The following is a 17,702-nucleotide window of genomic DNA, read 5'->3' on the forward strand; positions in this document are numbered from 1 at the left end:
CATGCTCATAACAACCCTATGAGGTAGTTGCTATTGTTATCCCTATTTTACTATCCCTATCCCTATTATTTAATTCTCAGCTAAGGAAATTGAGTCAAACAAAAGTTAAGTCACTTACTCAAGGTCACATAGTACAAGGACAGTTAGCAATTTTTGCCATATTTATTGACCCACCACTTCCACTGGAGGGAAAGAACAATTCCTAGAAAGCAAAAATAAGATTCCTGGTATCACAGGAACTTCAGGAACTCTAATACCCACATTAATCTTATGTTTAGGACAAAATTTGAACTCAGATGTTCCTGACTCCAGACTCAGTGCTCTGTCCACTGCACCACCTAACAGGAAGTATGCTCATTCCTCTAGGAGCCTGAGTGCTCTATGAGGTCACCCTTGTTATACCTTGCTGTATACATAAACGGAATCTCATTGTTTTATTTCTATGATTGTTCATTTTAACAGCTGGTGTTTGCTTTGGAACATTTTGTGAAATAGAAGTGGCATATCCAATGAAAAAGAGGTCCAGCAGATAATAGAGATAAGGAGGAACAGGAGCTAGGTGCTTTTAGAAATACTCCATGGAGCTTTAATGGGTAAAAAAGATGGCTATTTTTTCATGATTATCATGTACAAACTTGCTGGCACTGATGTTTTGTGTAAGGATATGATTGTACCTTGCTTTAATTGTGAGCTATGAAATTTGCTACACGAGTTAGAAGCTCTTGGGTCTTTACATCTGATCTATTTTCTTTGATCTCACTTTGATCCAAGGTTAAGTGTGTTGATGCTGAGGAATCAGCAACCCATCATGTGAGGAGAAGCATTAGTTGAGCAAACAGGAGTGCATGAAAGCAGTTCTAGATGGTTTCACATTGCTAGGGATTCTAGAATGGCACCCTTGTAAAGGCAAGGGGAGGATCACGCTGACTTATCTGGCCCACTGCTCTCCTCTCCTTTTGAAGGAGAAGGCCTCTTCAGTTGGAGCAAGGGCCCAGGCAGTACATCCCTTGAATAATATAAAGTTCTGAGAAGTAACTGTTCCAAAATTTCTGACCATTCCCTGGGAGTGAAAAGAACTGAGAAAATCTGTTTCAAACAGCCTTGTGAGAGGTCAGCCTGTAACTCTAAGACCAAGGCCTCAAAGAAGTTTAATGTGTTATGGCAAAGCCCTTCTTCTCATTCTTGGAAAATCCCTCTGACCAATGTATGCCTTGTAATCTGTTTCAGGGTTTCAACATATCCTTTAAACCCACAATGAGGGGAATACAAGAATGGAAAATTCCTTTGTAACAATCAATCCTTTTCCTAATTGTTTTATGCATCATTGACATCTCTTATGTTTAAAGATGCTGGTGTGGTGTTCAGAGGTCATTAAACAGAAAACACAGGTGATCTTTAGTCCATGAACCAAGTCTGAAGACACCAAGGCCTTGTACTGAAATTCTAGGAACGTCTATCATGTTGTTGTTATTTGTCCTTCATTTACAGGTATACATTCACACACTCACACACATATATAAAACATTCTGCAAATCTCAAAGCACTATGTAAACAGTGGTAGTAGCAGTGGTAGTGATGGTGGTGGGGGTGGTAGTAGCACCCTTAGACCACAGAAGTGGCCCTGACCCATCCCACAGACACAAGACATCTCAGTGTGAGAAATATTAAAAGAAAGGCCCAAAGCAAATGTCAGCCTGTTTGCTGTACCTACATCTAGGTTGTCTTGGGCTGGAAATCTGTTTCATTCTGTCTTTGTGTGGGTTCTGCTGCTTTAGAATTTGTTCAGAGCCATTTTTTTACAGGTATTTGGAGGGATTTGGGGGAGAGCTCAAGCAAGTCACTGCTTTCACTCTGCCATCTTGGCTCCGCCAACTGCTGTACCTACATCTAAAGACTAATTAAAGAGAGTCAGAATCAATTTAAATCCAGAACTCCTTAGGAAAACTCTAGTCCATATTAACTGGTAACTAAATACCAATGAAGCTTCAATTGCTTTTCTTTTGCTTTCACCTCTAAACTGGTTTCCCCTGGGTCTTTAATCCACATTTTATTGCACTTGGAAACACAAAAGTGAAGAGTGTGAAGGCAAAGAAATAGAAGCTCTGCATTTTGACTTGCATGACTCCATTTCAGAAAAAGCTTCCACCTCAGTGTAGATTGCATACGCCCCAACATTTGAGTTTAGCCCTATTCTAGTTTGCTCTGCAAGGCTGAGCCTGAAGAAAGATAATTTGTCCTAAATAACCATAGCTGAGACAAATTGCTCTGCCCTCCTTATAAGGCTAACCTTATACAGAAAAAAACAAATAGCTTTGTCCTATCTGCAAGAATCATAGACAACATTCAAAATAACTTTTTTTTCCTTTAGAATATTAAAGTTTGCTCTGCGCTCTAGTTTGAGGGGGACTCTTCTGAAATTCTCCCCCAAAGTTATTTGCTTCCTAGGGGACAATCCTAGGAAGTTCTCCCTTTCCTTAGCTATGTGTCTCTGAATAAACCTTATCTGACCTGTTATTTCTAAATGTTTTATTGGGCTGTGTTTACCCTGACATTTTTAACATACTGAAGTTCAGAAAACAAACAATTTTTAAAAAAAAAGCTAACAAAAAAGTTTCCTTAGGAACAAAAATGTATTAGATTTATATTACTTATAACCATTAAGACACTTAAAAGGAAGGATAACAAGGAGGAGGAATTAACCTATTAACACATACAAAAATTCACAGGTTTATTTTTCTTCTCTCTGCTTCCATCACCTGTATTAATTTATGAGTGTAAGTATTACGAGAAGTAATATTCACATAAAGTGCTTTTAGCATAGGAAAGAAAAAATAATTTCTAAAGTGAAACTTTCTCATATACTAAATTATTCCTATTTGGAAAACAAATACAAACTTAACAAACCAGCATGCCTCTAAAAATGAAATTGTTTCTATTAGTCAATTCAACACAATACTTACCTTCACTAATAGCATGAGGTTTAATAATGCAGCAAGTACAGTTAGTAAATTTGGCAGTATTTACTGGCCCACCACTTCCACTTGAGGGAAAGAACAATTCCAATTCCTAAAAACAAAAATAAGATTCCTGATGTCACAGGTGTTCTATGAACTCTAATATTCACAATAATCTTGTGATATAAAAATGAACTTATTACTTTAAAAATATCACATTTGCTTCAAGGATTCTAGTAAATAAGCAATGATAGTAAAAAGATTAATTGAACAAATTGCAAATAATAAATGCAGCAGTCTATAAAAAGTAATAAATGTAGCAGTCTATAAAAAGTAATAAATGTAGCAGAGTCTATAAACTAATAATAACAAGAATATGAATTAACCTGGTACATGAATAAAGCATGACTTAGGGGTAACCTGACATGTTTTATAAATAATATGTTTTAGGACATGGGATAAGTCATCATGGATAGACACCTGGCCTTGGGGACAGCAATGCCTCCTGAGGCACAGATTCTGATGTGACCCTGGGCACATCATTTAAGTTCTCAGTTCCCAAACAACTCTCTAAGATTCAAAAATGGTCAACAGTTAGTAGTCTGAAATGGTAATGGGAGTCTCTTTACTGGGGAACTCTCAAAACTAAAGAAAAGAATGCATTTTAGGGAAAAAAAATCAACATGAGCTTCTAGTCTCCTTGGAGAACATAAGTGTATGAAGGTAGGAATTTCTGTGTGACCGTCAACAGAATCCACTGAAAAAATTAAAGCCAATCTGGGTATTCTATGGAATAAAATAATTAATCTTCAGAAATCCTTTCATAACACTTAGTTGTTTTTATTTTTTTAATTAGGGCAGGAGGCTGACCCAAATAGAGTGACTAAATTAAAACTCTGTAATAAAACGCTGTTATTTTGACTGCATTATTAGTTCTTTGGCCTAGGACATCAAACAGATCACACAGTGATCTGAATTGTCCAATAAGAAGGCTCAGGGACCATGCTAAGCTCTAATTCTTTGGGTCAGTTGCAAGTGGTTTTACATACTAATCAAGTAAAGTAAAAAATTGATTCATTTTCAAGAATGATCTACTTTTAAGAAAACCAAAAAGAGAAAAAGCAACTATCTATCAATATTAAATATTATACTGGTATCAATTTTAGTAAAACCACAATTCCTTTAGACTGCAATGAAAGGAGAATATCATATTCACAAATGCAAAGTCCTTCTAATAAACTGATTTAATATTATTCTTTTTTATTCCTGTGCATGGATAAGAAATATTAGATATCACTACTTCTTGTTAAAAATGATAAAAATTTCTCCTTTTATATATCATCTGAAAAGAGGAGAGATTGGGATACAGCAAGATACCACAGAAAGAGTGCTGGATTTAAAGTCAGAGAACCTGGGATCAGGCACCAGGCCCCCTGACTACTGATGTGACCTGCAACCTTGGACAAGTTATTTAATCTTGCTAGGTCTCAGTTTTCTCATTCTCTCACCCACCCCAGCCTAGCTGATGAAATTATAGGAAGAGTAAATAAGAGAAAAAGAAAACAAAGTGTTAAATGAAACGCAAAGAAGAGTTTTCACTTTGTTATCCCTTTACAAGGTGTAACGTTTTCCAGCATGTAACTAGCACAGCTAGCTATTGACTGACCAGGCACAGGCAATTTCACTGGATCCTCTAGGGGAGGGAAAAGGCACATTCTTCCTTTTGAGAAAGAATTGATAGAGTTAGCTCCAAGGAGTGTGGCCCCTGGCACTAGATAATGCAGCCAGCTACGGATTCAAGAGAGAATTAGCCCTGGAAGATAGATGTGAGTTACAGAAGGAAAGGGCAACGAGACCCTGTCGTGCTAGAGACATGAGTTACCTTGACCACATGTGAGGGAAGCTTCTATACCAAGCACATCCTACAAACTGATGAAATCATAGGTCTAGAGAACACACACACACAAATACTCCCAAGGCAGATATTTAAAAACCCTCTAAAGTTACTGGATACAAAATAGATTTAAATATAAACTAATATTTACTAATACTGAATGAGCTCACTATTCTGCACACAAATTCTTCCCCCAAGGGCAAGAATGTACTTGGGATTATTGTATTTTATATTGATAATCGCTTTCTAATATGGCATTTCTGACCATATTTGGCTAAATCCTCCCCACAAACTCCAGGAAACTCACTTCTTCTACCTATCACCTAATTCAGGGAAAGAGGAACAGGGCTATGCAGGAAAGTAATAATACTGTATATGCAGGTTAATTACATATAGTAGCTGTATTCATTGTAACCAAGCCATAGTTAAGGTGAAGATGTAGAATGATAATGAAAAATTTCACTGAGGAAAAAACTGGCATTCAACTTTCTCTACATTGCTATATTAAAATATTTATAGAGGACCAATGGGCAAAATTCAATAATTTCTCTCAATATGCCAATATTTTAAGAAATAGACTCTATTACCTGTAAAACTTGGTTTTTACAAGCATGTTTATTTTAAGAGGTTTTAAAAATAAAAAGCTTTCTTTAACAATAGATAAGCATCAATAATCAAAAGCATTGTTCTGTTCAAAGATATTTTTTAAGCATCCTTACCTTGGCAGCAGTAGCAAAAGAATCAGGACCATGAACTGTATTTCTTATGCCATCTGTTCCAAATCTTGCTCTAATGCTTGCAGGAAAATCTGTACGAGCCATACCAGGGTTTGCAGGTCCTATTAATTTCTTCCATTCGCTGATAGCATCATCTCCTAAAATCTCCATGGCAATGACAGGACTAATTGTAATAAACTGGATAAGCTCACTGAAAAACAGATTTTTTAGGAGTATATGTTAACCAATGTATCTGTCTTAACATGGAAAATTTATTAGATTGGAGGCACGCTGCAAAGTAAATTACCTATAAAAAAGTTACTGCAAATCATTTTATCATGGACACGGTAACATTTTATAATTCAGTAGTTGTGTGGTAGCCTAGCGCACCACATATTATTAGTATTGTCAGACCATTTAAGTGGCAGAAGCAAAATCGCTACGATAATAATGTATCTGTGTACAAAGTCATCATCAGATGTGTCTCTTGCTGTAAAAGGCAATAACTTGATTTGGCTTTAATGTCTCTAGTAACCTAAGATACAAACCAATTCAATTCAACAAGTGTTTGTTCATTTTTAAACTACATGCATAATGAACTATGGTAGTATTGGAAACATAAAGATAAAAAAAAATGACCCAGTCTCTGCTCTCAGGAAGATTACACGGTAACAAGATATGACATGTATATAAACAAATGTGAACACACACTATGATATCGATTCCATAGGCTACTATTTAGCACTACAATACCCCTACCAGAAGCCATAACTAGGACTTCAGTCCAAGCCAATCTGTTGGCCGTGACGTTGACATAGCCAGCATTAACAGGCATTCAGGCACCTGTCTATAAGATCCATCAAAGGAACCCCACTGTTAGCAGGTTATTCTCAGCTTTCCTTTGTTTCCTTAGAGCCTTGAAGTTCTGGGTTTTTTGGTTAAGTATGTAGAACACCTGGTCAACTGAGCAAGCCCAATCCTGAAGAGCTCAGTGATCTATCCTTAGTTCTGGCATCATGAAGTATAGTCTCCTAAACCTAGACAGTGGCAGCTTATAATTAGAAAGCCAAATGGATCACATTTCCTTTTGAAGATTCAAGTTTTTTTATGGAATCCCCAATGACATGGGTATATTGTAGAAAGCTAACGAATTCGGATATAATCTGGAATTTGGTAGGCCACCAATAGGTTGCTATCCCACATTAAGTAGTTTGTTTTTTATCTTAGAAGAAATAAGAAGCCACTGAAATCTTTTGATCAGGAAAATGACATGATCAGGGATAAGAACTAGGGATGAGAACTAGAAATGTGTTTTCATTGGTATTATGACCTCTAGGATGAGGAAACTCCCTTTACTAATGAGGGCTAGCATATTCTTTGCAACTTATCATCTTAGAGGGTTACTTAGAGTGCTGAAAGGTTAGGTATTATACCTACTGTCACATAGCCATGGGCAAGACTGAAGTCAGGTCTTCCTGGCTTCAAGGCCAGCTCTATTCACCATGCTGCCTCTCCATGACATGACCAGATCAGAGCAAAATAATCAGAAGATTTTTTCTGGCAAGTGAATGTAAGATACATTGGAGAGAAGAAAGATCCTCAAAGCAAAGAGGGGTCATTAGAACCATCCAGGCAAAAAGTGATGAGAACCTGAATCTGGGTGATCTTTGATTAGCACTTAGTTCTACGAGTCTCATTTGAATTATGTGTTAAACATCCAGAATCTATATAGGGAGGGGGAAAAAATAAAACAGATGCTATCTACTAAGTGGATATAAAATCCTTTGGAAGTATTATTTTGTGTAAGACAGCCTTCTCAAAAAAAAACACAATGCAGATTAAGATGAAAAAACATACAAAATAAAATCTCATTCTCACATTCTTCTGGAAGCAAGGAATTCTCAATAGGTATGAAGATTATACACTCCCAAAAAAGCTTATTTTTCTGAATATACAATAAATGCAGGGTGTAATGACTTGCATTTCAGGGATTTTTTTTACCTATCTCAAGGACTCAAAAAATGATTTTGGAAGTTTTATGTTAGTGCAACTGCACTCTCTTCATGTTATTCAAATGCCACAAATGAAGAACAAGCAATATGTAAAAATTTTAATAAGACAGCTCTATAGAAAGGACTCCCTTTATACAGAGCCAGCTCTCTATTTTAATACCTACTTATAGAATGGCTTTGATAGATGATCAACATAAAAATCTGTTGCTTCTTTCCTGTAACATAATAAAAATAATGGTTACTAAAACAAACATTGAAGTGACATTTTGTCACTTTTTGAAAGTGAAAATTTAATTTATCAATTAAATTTAGAAAACCATTGTCCATTCATATATATCCAATCTAATAAAACACTACCTTTGAGATTTTCCTCCAAATTCTCCAGGTCAAAAAACAAACACAAATCTCTAAGTCTGGGTCATTGCCATGGTAAGAGTTATTACAAATTAACTTGGTTTATTAAATTATTTTTATCTCCCAGTCACTGTTACTCTAGGTCCTCCTCTTTAAAATTCTCATCAAAGAAATCATTGAATAAACAAAAGTCTCACATTTGTCCACTAGTAATAATTTGTTCTCAAGAGCTCACCAAGTCTTTGAATTAGAGAGATGAATGATTTCAGGCGAATACAAATCTAAAATACAACTTACCAAAGCCTTCTTTGGAAGCTAAAGATTATATTACAATCTATTTTGATAGCTCTATCTGTGTGGTTCTCTTATGAATCCTTCTAAAATCAACCAACAAGCATTTAATATGCATGTACTATGTGCCCCACAATGTACTGGGTTCTGGGGATACAATGACAAAAATTAAGTGATTCCCTGCTCACGAGCTCACATTCTATGAGAAGAGCCAATCTGTACACATACAGGCATATACAAAATGGTGACAAAGTGAGTAAAAGTCAAATTCAGGGCAGGGGCAGAGACACAAGCAACTGGAGGGAGGTGGGAAGGTGGGACCAGAAAAGATCTCATACAGGAGGTAATGCCCGAGATCAAATTTGAAGACAGAGATTCTACAAGGCAGAGGTAAGGAAGGATCCCCAGTAAGCGGGACCAATGGCCATGCCCAGCAGCATCCAGTGGTTTTTAGAGAAGACAAATTAGCTTGAGAAGGCAGGAATGGCAAAAGGATCACAAAGGTTTAAAAAGTCAACTGTATAAGTACAGACTGGGGAAGATGTGCTAAGGCAGCAGGTTACATGAAAAAGATCTAGAGGTCATAGGTAACTACTCAGGTGTAATGGAAAGCTTAATGGATTTGGACTCTGAAGAGCTCAGTAGAAATCTTGGTTCTACAAACCATGCTTCTTGCCTTCTCTAAACCTGTACCTTATCTGCAAAATAAAAATATTTGCTCTATCTGCCTTACACAATTGTTATAAGGAAAGTTGTTTCCTAAACCACAAAGCAATATATAAATATGAAATATTACCATTGCTAACTGTAGACTCAATGAGTCAATGGTGTGATGTGAATGCTTAAAAAGTTAATGCAATCTTAGTCTACATTAAGACAAGGTTAATAGTTAGGAAATAATAATTCTAGCATCTAAAATTTACATAGCACTTACTATGTGCCAGGCACTGTACTAAATGCTTTTATCTTTATTTCCTTTGATCCTCACAACAACCCTGTGAGGTCGGTGCTATTATTATCCCCATTGTTCAGATGAGGAAACTGAGGCAAGTAGAGGTTAAGTGACCTGCCTCGGGTTCATACTGCTACTAAGTATCAGAGGCCAGATTTGAACTGCCAGCACTCTCTCTACTGCAGGACCATGGATAAGAGCACACCTGGGCTGTTAGGGTTAGCTCTGGGTGCCCCCTTCCCTTTTTATTGATAGCACTAACAAATCAGAGCACATCCAAATAAAGGTGACCAAGATCTTGAGCAAACAAGAAACCAGATCATTTGAGGACACAAAGAATGGAACTGAGAAGTCCAGCCTATACCTAAGTAAGAACCCCCGTACACCATTCCAAGTAAAGGGTCATTCAGCATTCCCTTGAAGACTTCTAATGAAAAGGACTTCACGGCCTCCTCAGGGAGCTCACTTTTAGATAACACTAATGATTAGGAAGTTCTTCTTCCTTAGATCAATCCTCAATCTGCCTGCTGCAGGTTTTACTAACCCCTGCTCCTCTTTCTGGCCTCTGAGGCCAGGCCAAACAAAATAGAAGCCAGCCTTCAGGACTTGAAAATTACTATCATGTACCCCTTGTGATTTCTCTTCTATAAACTTAGAATCCTCAGTCATTTTAACAGGATAGGGTAAGTTTAGCTATCTATGCATTTTTAAAAGAAGTCTAAACCTTACAACCAACAAATTACCTTGAAAGCAGCATCATCTTGAGTTTACTTATTTTAAATCCAGCTTTATTTATCATATCGATTATCTCTCCAGCATGCGGTATTGCATCCGGTTTAAGTAATGCCAGAGTTCTATAAAAGAAATGAGGGACAATTCTCAAAAAGGAAATTTACCAGTCACGCGTAAAATGTACCCATAATCTTTGCTGTAATTCTAGATTATTACAATTTGAACATCAAAATTAATTTCACTCAGCAACATTTTAAAAGTACCTTTAAAAAATTCTCCATAGGCAAAGTTGCCAGGGTTTTTGAATACAAACAAAAAAATACCTATTAAGGAAATATTTATATGTTTAAAAGTACTAAAGTTAAAACTATAAAACATTAGTGCTTGAAGAGTCTCCTTACTGCTTAAGATGGATTATATATTGTAGAACAGAAAGCTTATTAACTGCATCACGAACATGTCTTGCTTGTTTTAATGTATATGTAGCATATAGCTTTCACATGCCTGGTGCCACAATCACACCCCAGGAAAACCAGGCTGAGGGTAACTGACAGGCTTCAAACCTATCAGTGAGTTGGGGGTGTGTCTACCTGAAGCATGTGAAGGCTTCTCCTGGCAGAATGGATAGATGAGAACAATTTGTCCTAACCACCACCATGAAGGTGGATGAAGCAAGGCTGTGGAACGCCTAGAGCTTGGTTAGACATTGAAAACACCAAGTTCACCCACTGCAGCCCGGGCTACTGCCAGTCATTTTTGAGTTTTGTTTGTCTTGCCAGTGGACTTCAATGACTTCAGAAAAGACAGTGAGGCAGATGACTTTGTGCAACTGCCTCACTTCAATCCAATTCATAAGCAAGTTAAAACATCACCCATCATATAACGTGATGTCATTGGCCCTCTTCAAATACAAAGGATGAACTACAACAACTATGTAGCCAATTCACCATAGGTAAGGAAATTTTCATTTTAAATTGGATTGCTAAATGGCTTCATTAACTCTGCATTAACAAATACAGCTATTTCACAAAGAAACAAATGAGCTTATATCCAACACTCTTCATTTGTAGGCAGAGAGTAATCTACCAATATTTCACATTCTCCATCCTAATTAAAATATGACACTTCCTCCGATATCCTAGAAACACAGAACTGAGCACTAGAATTATGTCTAGAGAATAGACAAGGAAAGTGAGGCTCTGAAAGGTTAGGTGATTTGTCCAACCGCGAACCTCTAGTTAGCAGAAGAACCAAAACTAGAACTCAACTGCCTTGATCTGCACTGTAGTGTCTTTTCCACTCCACCATTTAATGAAAAGGGGAAAAGACAACTGAGATGTGGGCCTAACATTACAAAGCTTCAAAGCAAAATTGTCTTTTGGGAAAATTTATGCTGTCTTCAAGAGGGAACATCCTTGAAGTTTGTTTTTCCACTCTTTAAAAAAAGAAGATGTTCACTGAAACCAAACAATGATAAAATAGAAACAAGAAGCTAATTTTTCTTTTGTTTTGTTGTAAATCTCATTATGCCCACTGCACGATTCCTTAAAAGATTTTTTCTCCAGAAATTATTCATATGGCTGGTATAAAATATGATAAATTTCCTTACTGACTAAAAAGGAAGACAAAGAAGAATAAAATACACTCATTTAAGCTTTTCGATACATTAAATTATCATGTGACACCACAAGGAACATTATCCTTTGAAAATATTTGAGTTAGATCAGGATATATGGACAAAGTTGGTATATCAAGTTCTACAGCTTATGAACTTTTTTTCTTGTTTGTTTCCATGTTTATTACTAGATTTCTAAGAGCCAAAGAGAGAGAGGAGTAGATTTAAAAAAAAAAAGGTATCAAAAATGTATTTAAAGGAAAAAAAAGGTCCAATATTCATAGAAAATGTTTTTGTAGTAGTAAAGAGCTAGAATTTTTTTTGATCCTCATAAATTGAGGAATGACTAAACAAACTGCAATAAGAATACAAAAGATTATTACTATGTTTAAAGAAACAACTAACATTGAGAACACGGGAAGGTAAGAAACTGATTATACAATATGAATTAAGCAGAACCAGGAAAATAATATATGCAATGACTATAACAATGTAAATTAAAGAACAACAACAAAAATTGAAACTGAATCTTGTATAATTCAAATGACCAAGCTTGACTCCAAAGAAGAAAGATAAGAAAGAATCCACCTTCCTTCATTACAAAGGTGGGGGACTATGGATATGGAATAGAGATATATTGTTGGACCTGATCAAATGTTGGTTAGTTTTGTTGAATTTTTTTCTTCTTTATTCTCTGTCACAAGGACAGCTCTCTGGATGGAAAAGGAGTGTTATTTTGGAAAGTGAAGTAATATTTAAAAAAAAGTTATCAATTAAAACATAAAAAGTTTCTAAGTAACATAATCTGTTCCCTTTGTTTTCTTTGTTGGTTGTGAGAATGCCTCAACTACTTCTCTTTTGTTGAAAATACATCTTCTTTCATTGATGATTAGGCCCAAGTTTACAAGACGTTATTTTGGTTTTTATCTTGTAAGGCTTTACTTTCTAGAATATTGTTATTCCGTTTCTTCTATGTTTCTTATGACTTTGAAATAATCCTAGTTTATTGGTATTATTTTTCTTTCATATTTGAAAATCATTATCCTTGATGCTTGCAAAAAATTGTTAGTGACTGGAATTGTGAAATTTCACCATTACACACCTTAAAGTTTGAAGTAAGGGGTGTGTGTGTGTGTGTGTGTGTGTGTGTGTGTTTCCTGCAGCAAACTGTGGATTTGGCTAATCAATACTTTTAATTTTATATTCAAAATTTGGATAATTTTTAGTATTATTCTCCTACAATATGGTTTTGAGGCATTTTTTAATTGATAATGCTTTTCTGAGAGATTTCGTGTACTTAAGTTACATCTGCTTATCTTACCTTCAATGTCAGATGCTTTTCCAATTCAATCCAATAAATGTTTATTAAGCACCTACTATGTGCCAGGCACAGTGCTAAGCAGGGAGATACAAATTTTAAAAAGACAGTCCCTGCTCTTAAGGAGCTTACAATCTAATGGGAAAAACAACACACAAAAGCAGGCAGGAAAGCAAAGGGGCCAGCCAGGACAGCAGAGGTTACCTGACAAGAGCATCTTGTTCCATGGAGTTGAAACCAAGCAGAGCAGCAGATACAGAATGGAGTCGTGTTTTTGCTTTCAGAGAATTCATGTAAACTTTTAATATTGCTACCTTTTACTTCTCTTCTGGCAAATTTTCTTTCCCTTTGGTATCGTTTATGTTCCAGATGTGTTAGTCTATTTCTACTTCTTTGTAGAGATTCTCCATCATGAGTTTAATTTTTCCTGGTCTGCTTTCTTTTGTGTTGTTTTTTTTTTTAATTCTGAATTAAGACATCTGATTTCTAACCAAAATTATTCCTTATTTCTTCTATTAAAAGCTTGATAACTCTTTTTAACCCTTGTGCCAGTCTATAATCTCTAGGGATTCTGAAGGACTCTCTTTTTCATTAGAGGATGATAATTTTTGAGTGGGTTGAGGAATTCTAAGAGTAGTCATCATTGGTTCCTGACAAGTTAACAAGGAGGTCTGCACTGGAACTCCACAGGGATCTGTGCTTGGCTCTGTGCTATTTAAAATTTGTATTAATGCCTTAGATAAAAGCATAAATGCCATCCCAATCAAAATTGCCAATGACACAAAGCAAAGAAGGATAGCTAGGTTAGGATCTAAGTCTTGAAAGGCTAAAACCACTTGTCTAAATATATTATGAAATTTAATAGGGATAAATTGTAAAGTTTTATACTTGAATTAAAAAATCAACTGTATAAATACAATTTGGGAGATGCTTGGTTAGATGATGGCTTGTCTGAAAAAGAGGTAGGTACCTAGTTGGCTACAAACTCAGTATGAGTCAATGGTCTCATACGGCATCCAAAAAATGTAATGTGGGGCTACATTAAGAGACATGCAACTTCCAAGAATAAGGAGATACTAGCACTGCTATATTCTGCCCCAGGAAGGTCACATCTGGTATATTATATGTAAGACAAAGTACCAGAGCTTAGGAAGGGTATTGATTAAGTGGCAAGCTGCCAGAGAAAAGCAGCCAGAATGGTGAAAGGTCTCAACTCCATGCCACATAAGGATCAAATGAAAGCACTAAGGATGTTTGGCCTAGAAAACAGAAGACAGTTATTTGTCAATAGCCATTTTCCAACATATAAAGGCTTGTTGTGTGCAAAGTTGCAAACAGGAAAATTTCCTAATAACTGTCTTCACTCAAAGGCAGTACAACAATTATCAATTATGCTGTAGTAAGAATTCCTTTTTGGTTATGGGTTGACTAGTTAAGTGCCAAAATCCTTTAAACCTTGAAATGCTATGACATTGATATCTATCAAAAGTTCTTGGACCCTCCTTCAATAGCTATGGTAATAGGCAAAGTCAAACTTCCCTACTATCTGTATCCAACCTTCAAATCTGGCTCTCTGAAATTATTAAAAAGAAAAGAAAAGACAAAATTCACTATGACATAGCATTGGTGTAGAAGAGTATATGGCAGAGAAGATGAAAGAGAAAACAAGCAAGGTTGAAGTGCCTTTGCAATTGTTCTACAATCACACCAGAAGGGCTCTGTGTAACACACAGATGTTTGTTACCTTAGGAAATCTTTCTCCAACAATCCAGGTACTTGTATTTTTATTGATAATTATGCCTTTTGATTTCTTGATATACTCTTATCTTTTTTAATTTTTAAAATTATTTTTCTCTACTAGCCAATAACATTGGGTAAATACATAAGGTATAGATAAACAACTTGGATAGGAAATAAAAGTTAATCAAGCTGGACAAAAGGTTTATTGTCAACGACATTATTCCCAAAGTTAATATATTGAAGCACTGAGGAACCAGAACAAGGAAGATGGAGGTGAGGGTTTGGAAAAACTTGAAAATAATCTTTTTGTACAAACATCGAAACAATGGTACCCATAAATAAGCAGCAAAGTTCATTAAAACGTGCAATGTTCTGAAGAGGAAATACCCTAAATATATTGCATTTTTTCATTTTCTTTATAGGAGATGACACTAGACAAGGACTTTTCTGCCTAAGTTTTAGCTAAGGTTGGCTACAATCAGGAGGGTTAGGGCGACATAAAGTAATAGTCACCTCATCACTCTGGCCCTCAGTATTCCCATCTGAAAAAATGAAATGAGATTAGTTATCTCAAAGGTACCTTTTGAGCTCTAAATCCTAAATTCCTCTGAAGTTGTTCCCTTTTCTCTTAAAAATTGAAAAAAAAAATTGCCTAAAATCACTTTCTTAAACTGATTGGAAAGGTAGAATCACAGAATCTGCACTATGAATTTCTGAAAAAGTCCACAAAAGTGCTCCTGAAAGGAATTAATCACTATAATTCAGAAACACCAAACAGAAGTAGGAGAAATTAGAACTAAATTCCCAAGTTCTTAAGGGGCTTTTAAGAATTACAAAGAAATGCATAGTTATTTTCTTACTTTTCTTTTCTATTGCACAACTGGCGGGCTGTGTATTGATCGCCATAGTCGATCAGATGCAGCTGTCGGGAAAAGATAGTCACTTTGTTGCCAATAAACAAATCTTGTAGACACACACTCTCATACACAGTTCGCTTCAGAAAGATGCGATGATTCTTTACGTCATGCTGTGATTAAAAAAAATGTATTTAGTAAATAGTAAATGTCATATAACAAGGCAGTTAAATTCTTAAATCTGTTTTCTCTGAGAAAGGCTATCTGTTTTTGCTTAAATCATAAAATCCAGTTAGAATATGTTACTGTTCCTACTCAAGTCTCTTAGCTGAAGTGTTTTTCTATTTAATTTTCTAAAGGCATGAAACTTTTCAATAGTATAGAAATGTTTCTTCTAGAAATAATTATTTGTGGAGAATTCAACCTTTTAATCATACCAACTGTTTTCTAATGAAATAAAACTCTTTTTTGCTGTTGCTGTTGTTTAATATAGGTATACCCTCCCTGCCTAAATAGACACACACATACACACACACACACTTGATGTCATTAACTAGTTCTGTGAAAACAAAACTTTAAGCGAAAAAAAAAAAACAACTATCATGGGGACAATTAGTTCCCTTGGAACAATATTATAAATGGAGAATCAGCGAAAGGAAACTTCAAGAGCTTGGTGTGTAGGAATTCTGACATGTTTGTGAGGTTAGAGGATTTGGTTAGAAGCCACAAAGAAGCTGGACTCTGAGTCAAGAAGACCTGAGTTCAAATTCTGCCTCAAGTAGGTACTCTGGCTGGGTGACCCTGGGCAAGTCATGGCTTTTTGCTTTTCTTTGTGTCCTCAGACTTTAGTAGAGTTTAATGACAGACATTTAGCAAAGGCTTATTGACTTATTGACTAGACTTGATCTTCGTCAGCCTCATTTGCCTCACATACAAATGTAGGCATAATATAAAAATACCTGCCCTACAGGGCTGTTGTAAAGACCAAACAAGATCCTCTTTGTAAAGCACTTTGCTAGTTTTTATTATTATATAAATTGAGGATATTATTGAGGGACTATGATGTTGGGGCAACATTATATTATTGTATACTTACTTTTTTAAAAACTTGACTCTGTATAAGTGGAGTTTTCTATATGTAGTTTTCATTTCACAGAAAATTTAATAGATTAATATATACAATTATACATTAATTGTTCTGTTCTACTATAAGCAAAGAAAAGATACATTTACCATTTCAACAGATCCATCCACTGGGTAATATAAAAGGTCATAACGTCGCAGAAGGGAAGCATTTGGGTCATACCATTCTGCCACAAAAACATATCGTTCATCAAGATTCTGAAAAAGAATGATTTAAGAATTTTAATATTCACCTTAAAAAGGGCTATTGTTTACTACATCACATGGAACACAATCAAGTGGAAAATGTTTTCAAAACACAAGTTAAAAAGCCCACTGATCAGTCTAGAGGGAGATGATCTTTCTCTCCTTGGAACACAGCATATTGTGTGTGTGTGTGTGTGTGTGTGTGTGTGTGTGCATGTGTGTGTAATTATGGCACTTCACCTACAGGTGGACTCAATGCCTGAAAACTGCCTTTACTGGATTCTGTGTGTGTGGATAGATACAGAGATATAGATATAGATCTTATGTGTATGTATATATGTTTGTATATGTATATATATATGTATACATACATATATGTGTGTGTGTATATGTATATGTACATGTACATGTGCATATATATGAAATGACAACAGTCATGGTAGGTAGAACATGATAGGTAATTACCTTGCCCTCTGAGCTTAGATTATACACTCATACACGTGTGTGTATGTATATATGTGTATATAGTAAAAAGTTATCTTGATATTATGGATTTTATAGAAAATTAATAGAAAGGATAAGGAGAGAATTTGGAACTAAAAATTAAATTTAATGATTTAAAAACAAAAATTAATATTAAGAATATGTGCACTATTATTTTCCTTTATGTTACTGTCTTACCTTATTTCAACATGATTTTTAGCTGTGTACATAGAGAGGAGAAAATTTAGGAAGTAGGTGTTGCAGTAAATATAGTGTGGATCAGAGGTCAGGAAGAACTAATTTGAATGCCTCAGACACTTACCAGCTATGTGACCCTGAACGAGTCACTTAATCTCTCTCTACCTCAGTTTCCTCAACTATAAAATAGGGATAATAACAGCACTTATATCCCAGGGTTGTTGTGAAGATAAAATGAAATAATATTAATAAAAGTACTT

At 35.5% G+C, this 17,702-nt stretch overlaps 1 protein-coding gene across 2 annotated transcripts in view; it reads right to left on the minus strand.

Moving 5' to 3' along the window:
* Positions 1-17,702, minus strand: part of NME7 (NME/NM23 family member 7) — a 176,383-nt gene that overhangs the window by 126,676 nt on the left and 32,005 nt on the right. For both annotated transcript variants that reach the window (XM_027868294.1, XM_027868295.1), the window contains exons 2-7: positions 16,666-16,773; positions 15,439-15,605; positions 9,917-10,027; positions 7,741-7,791; positions 5,568-5,775; positions 2,961-3,066 (exon numbers count right to left, since the gene is read on the minus strand). In XM_027868294.1, the coding sequence (XP_027724095.1) occupies positions 2,961-3,066; positions 5,568-5,775; positions 7,741-7,791; positions 9,917-10,027; positions 15,439-15,605; positions 16,666-16,773 (751 nt within the window). The remainder of the gene's footprint in view (positions 1-2,960; positions 3,067-5,567; positions 5,776-7,740; positions 7,792-9,916; positions 10,028-15,438; positions 15,606-16,665; positions 16,774-17,702) is intronic.

Source organism: Vombatus ursinus, unplaced genomic scaffold, assembly GCF_900497805.2.
Source record: "Vombatus ursinus unplaced genomic scaffold, bare-nosed wombat genome assembly UNPS02014789.1, whole genome shotgun sequence".
Lineage (NCBI taxonomy): Eukaryota > Metazoa > Chordata > Mammalia > Diprotodontia > Vombatidae > Vombatus > Vombatus ursinus.